This window comes from Nematolebias whitei, chromosome 22 (assembly GCF_014905685.2).
Source record: "Nematolebias whitei isolate Nwh7 chromosome 22, NemWhi1, whole genome shotgun sequence".
In the NCBI taxonomy this organism is placed as follows: Eukaryota; Metazoa; Chordata; class Actinopteri; order Cyprinodontiformes; family Rivulidae; genus Nematolebias; species Nematolebias whitei.
Genome location: NC_056519.1, coordinates 1,839,373 through 1,844,438, shown reverse-complemented (window position 1 = coordinate 1,844,438; position 5,066 = coordinate 1,839,373). Strand labels below are relative to the sequence as shown.

Here is a 5,066-nt window from a genome sequence, read left to right as displayed (position 1 = left end):
ACTGGTTGTGTTTGTGTGACTGGTTGTGTTTGTGTGACTGGTTGTGTGACTGGTTGTGTGACTGGTTGTGTGACTGGTTGTGTGTTTGTGTGACTGGTTGTGTGTTTGTGTGACTGGTTGAGTTTGTGTGACTGGTTGAGTTTGTGTGACTGGTTGTGTGAACACAACTTAAATAAATAAATAAATGAATGAATGAATGAATGAATAAATAAATAAATAAATGAATGAATAAATAAAACAACTGAATTTATTTTGGATGTTGTTCAGGCATATTCTCTTTAACTTTGTTTTAAATGTTGTTTTATAATGACTTATTTTAATTATTTGTCGACTGTTTTTATTAATTGCTGAATTTAATTGTTTTTGAAAGGCGCCTGAAATAAAATGTATTATTATTATATTCTTTAATCCACACAGATTAAGATTCATTCGTTAAATCTTTTGATGAGCGGTGCTGAAGGTTCCAAGTCTTTTAATTTGACAAGACCTTTGAACTTCCTGTTTCTGACTGCAGCTGCTGGTTCTTCGCCAGCAACAGATTTGTGTGACAGAACTCGACAGATGGACCCAAACTCGTCTCTCCTCTCAGGTCGACTGAAACTGGTCCAGATGTCCAGAAAGCTGCTGGACAACATCAGTGTCCCTGTCCACAGTGGACAGTTCTGCATCACCATGGACAGAAAGCACCAAGAAAGAAGCTCCAAAACCTTGAAGCTGGACAGAAACCTGCAGCTGTCCACATGGACAAGGCAAACGTCTTCTGGAGGAAAGCTTGACGGTCAGACGAGACAAACACTGAGTTGTTTGGACAAAAAGACAAGAAGGACATTTGGAGGAGACCAGGTGAGACGTTCAGACCTGAGAACACTGAACCACCTGTCAGGCACGGTGGTGGGAGTATCATGGAAGGGAATAATTAAGAAGGCTACTTCTTCACCTGAAATCAACATGTGAGTGTTTGAAACTTGGATACAGTCGGGTCCAACAGGACCACGATCAGAGCAAGCATCAGAACCGGTCTCTGACTGGATCGATCAGGCTGACTCGAAGCCCCGACTTGAAAACTTGTGGACTCTGATTCGAAGCCAACAGGAACCCGACTAGTTTAACAGAACTCCACCAGAACCTTGTTGGAGGAGAGGAGCCGCCCGAGGAGGCACCAGCTGAGGGACATTTAACCAAAGTGGAGGCAAAAGAACTGTAAATTATTGAATTTGTATTAAATGTTGTTTAATCGTTCCACTCTTGCCTGAATGTCATCGGACATGGAAGTCGAACTTCTGACAGAATCTTAGTGAGTAAAACTGAGAAGGTTCGTTGTTGGAGATTAAACAACAGACGGTGAGAAATAATCTAATTAAGATCCAAGCTGAATAAAGGAGATGAATTAAACTGATCTGGAGTCAGCTCCTCACGCTCAGTTTGACAGTAAAACGTCCTGGAACAGTTTCGTCTCTTACTCTGAGGGCCGTACAAACTGGCTCCCAGCTGGGACAGCTGACTGGTGGACGAAGAGGAGGAAGACGTCAGCATCTGAACAGGAAATACAAACAGGCCGTCAGTTCGCCACTTCCTGTGCAGCCGCACGACTAAACACAGCAGCTGAAAACATCTGCAGCAGCTGCATTTAACAGCCAGAAGTGAGTTTACATTAAACTGGACGCTCTTCAAAAGAACTCAAATTAAATCATAAATTAAACCTTGTTGTTGTTAAATCATAACTGGTGGAACGTTTCAACAGACACAAACAATCCTCAGATTATAATCCTCTGAGCCAAGACAAACTCAGTGAGTTAAATAAAAATCTACACAGAACCAGAAATAATCTTCCTACAGACACATTTGTCAGATTAACATCCAGAAACTATTTCTGCGTGAACGGTAAAGAAAAACAGCCGAGAAGTGGATGTGACTGCAGCCTGAACTTAAAATACCAAAACTATCTCGTGAACACGGCGTCGCCCGAACAACGTCCTGAACCACGACTCGTTCGAATCAACGCACGACACCGGACGGGTCAGACTCACGTCTTTGTCGGTCCGGTGAGGGAACATGGACTGCTGGCTGTAGTAGAGGCCCGACTCGTCCGTGTAGTCGCTGTCCAGCCCCCCCTCCATGAACTTCTTCCTGTTAGCACCAAACATGCTGCGTCACCTGAGAAGAAACCGTCTGAACCAGTCCGGCAGCAGGAAGACGGATCCGTTCAATCGGTTCTGATCCGGTAAACCTGCAGACAGAGATCATCAGTCGTTTTCTTTACGTCCCGTTCATTCAGGTGAACTTTTCACAACTAAATCTGTTGTTTCGTCCACAGCTGTGTGTTGTAATAATTATAAACTCGTCTCTTTCCGTGTCGTAAAACTCCAGAACTGTTTGTCCGACATCGTTTTCAGAACGAGGCGTTAATTTAAGCTCAAGCATGAACTGAAGTTTGGCTTCTGTAAGAAGCTGTAGAAACATTTTAGTGACTACCAGCTGGACATGCAGGCGATGATGTAACTGCACGCGTCTGTTAGCAAAATATCTCGTGAAGCAGTGGTCAGATTGTACAGATACTGAGCTAGAGTCTGGTGTAGCAGTAGCTGAGAGTCATCCCCCAACAGAGACCGAGGGCTAAAAGGTCACCAAGGGCTTTAAAGTTTTCAAAGGAGACGACGTGAACGATCGATATTATTATTATTGGTTTCAAATGTGAAAACTAAAACTCATAAACCAGGATCAGAGTTTCAGCATCATCAGGCTTTATCGCCATGGTAACAGATAAACGCCACGTCTGTCTGGATGAAACGTTTCCAAAACGCCACGATAGAATACATTATTTTAATTTGTAAAAACAAACACAAGATTTCTTTTAATATCTACAGAAATTATGTTAAACAATGAAAATCTCCATCTGAACAAATAAATATTCTGATTACAAACATTTTAATTGTTTCTACAAATATTTGTTAACTTGTTGAAGTTTTAATTTAATTAAATGAATCATCATTTGGGTCTAATATGCATGAAATGTATTTAATTTAAAGAAATATATAAACAAATTATTTTAAAAATTTACCACAAACTCCAGAGACCTCCGACTGCGAAGATTTTTATAAAACTACATTTAACAAATCAACTAAATCTGTTTGTGACTATTTTAAAGCAAAAGTTAGTCCAGATTAAAGAACTACTGGTGCACCCTTCAATACTAAAAGATGTTTAGAGTTGGGATTAAAAGTTAAACCTTAAAGACATCGAGGCGTACGTAAAGTTTATTCTACATCACCGTGACATCAGGAACAAAAAGGACACGAATATAAACCCGGAGCAGAACCGCAGACAAAACGTTACATCCAAATAAACAGAAACATCATGAGAGACATCATGAGACATGTCCCCCAAAGAGACGGAGACAAAACGTTACATCCAAATAAACAGAAACATTTTGAGACACATCATGAGAGACATCATGAGACATGTCCCCCAAAGAGACAAAGACAAAACGTTGCATCCAAATAAACAGAAACATTTTGAGACACATCATGAGAGACATCATGAGACATGTCCCCCAAAGAGACAGACAAAACGTTACATCCAAATAAACAGAAACATTTTGAGACACATGTGAGAGACATCATGAGAGACATCATGAGAGACATCATGAGAGACATCATGAGACACATCATGAGAGACATCATGAGACATGTCCCCCAAAGAGACGGAGACACAAACCTGCAAGAATAAAACATTAAACGTCCAAACTTTGACCAAACACAACTTCTGGCATAAAAACATCCGAGACAAAGAAAACTAGAAGAAAACTGCTGATAAATTAACGATAAATTAACGATAAATTAACGACCTGTTCTGAAAACAAAACGTTTTAATTTATCTGAGGAGTTAAATCTCAACTTTAATCCTGGTCCACCTCCAAGAACAGCTGATTTAGAAATAAAGGCACTTATAAAAATATCTAAACTACAGCCACATCAGATCTGTGGATGTGGATGCAGTTCTCGGGTTGTTTAAATGCAGATTAAATGCAGATTAAATGCAGATTAAATGCAGATTAAAACTCGGTGCTGTGGTGGAGTTCATCACTTTAGTTTGAAGCACGACACAAAAACAAATCGGTTTTTACTCCGTGCTTCTGCTTTTGTTTACAACAGCAGGTTAAAGCTCGGAAACACGAGAAACAGGCTCATCCCGGGCTTTAATTTGGGTTTTACAACACACGTCTGGTTGTTTCCAGAGGGAAACGAGTTCCTAAATTAACCACAAGTTCCGATTTTGATCATTTGATGTTTTAAAGCAGAAAGGCTAACGGAGGCTAAACAAGCTAATGTTAGCATCGATGCTTCAAGTCATTCTTCTTTTCCTAAAATACACAAATAAAAACTGGCTGATAATGCTCACAGTTTGTTTGTGAATTTTACTGCTTGAGATTTGTTTTTAAAAGTTAATCTGTTAGCTTTAAAACAGAATCTGAAGCTAATGTTAGCATCCGTTAGCATAAGCTACCTCAACAGAAAGGGCTAGCCTGTTAGCCTGAGAGCTAAAGGTCCAGGAGGAGAATTTAAACCGTTTTCACGGTAGAAGCCTGTCGGTACCGTGAGAGTCCGTGCGGTCCGGCGGACAGACCACGGTCACGCCATCCGCGCTTCAGAGTTCCTTCTTCTTCTTCGTGGGATTTTTTTTTTTTGGAGGTTGACAAAAACCGGAAGTTGCGCATCCCCGCCACCAGCCGGTTTGGAGTGTAAACTGTTATTTAGACCCCTTTGTAGTTTCCAAGTTGTTTATTTGTCACATGCAACATTAACACAGGGTTCAAATGAAATGCTTAGGATGAGAAGAACCGATTGGACTCGCTAAAAATCAAAGAACAAACAATAAGGGTACACAAGAAAGTACCAAAAAGGGAAAAATTATAATATTTACAATGTCCTAAAGAGAGATATTAGCAACATGGTAGAATATAAAGGTGCATGCAGCAGGATGAAGTTAATGAATAAGTATTTCAAGGTAGTAATATAAGATAAAATGCACATGACACACACACACACACACACACACACACACACATA

At 40.2% G+C, this 5,066-nt stretch overlaps 1 protein-coding gene across 1 annotated transcript in view; it reads right to left on the bottom strand.

The window, feature by feature from the left end:
- Positions 1 to 4,668, bottom strand: part of LOC119428355 (CCR4-NOT transcription complex subunit 2) — a 14,406-nt gene extending 9,738 nt beyond the window's left edge. The window contains exons 1-3 of the mRNA XM_037696031.1: positions 4,593 to 4,668; positions 2,028 to 2,227; positions 1,461 to 1,533 (exon numbers count right to left, since the gene is read on the bottom strand). Coding sequence (XP_037551959.1) covers positions 1,461 to 1,533; positions 2,028 to 2,144 — 190 coding nt within the window. The 5' untranslated portion in view covers positions 2,145 to 2,227; positions 4,593 to 4,668. The remainder of the gene's footprint in view (positions 1 to 1,460; positions 1,534 to 2,027; positions 2,228 to 4,592) is intronic.
- Positions 4,669 to 5,066: the final 398 nt, after the last annotated feature.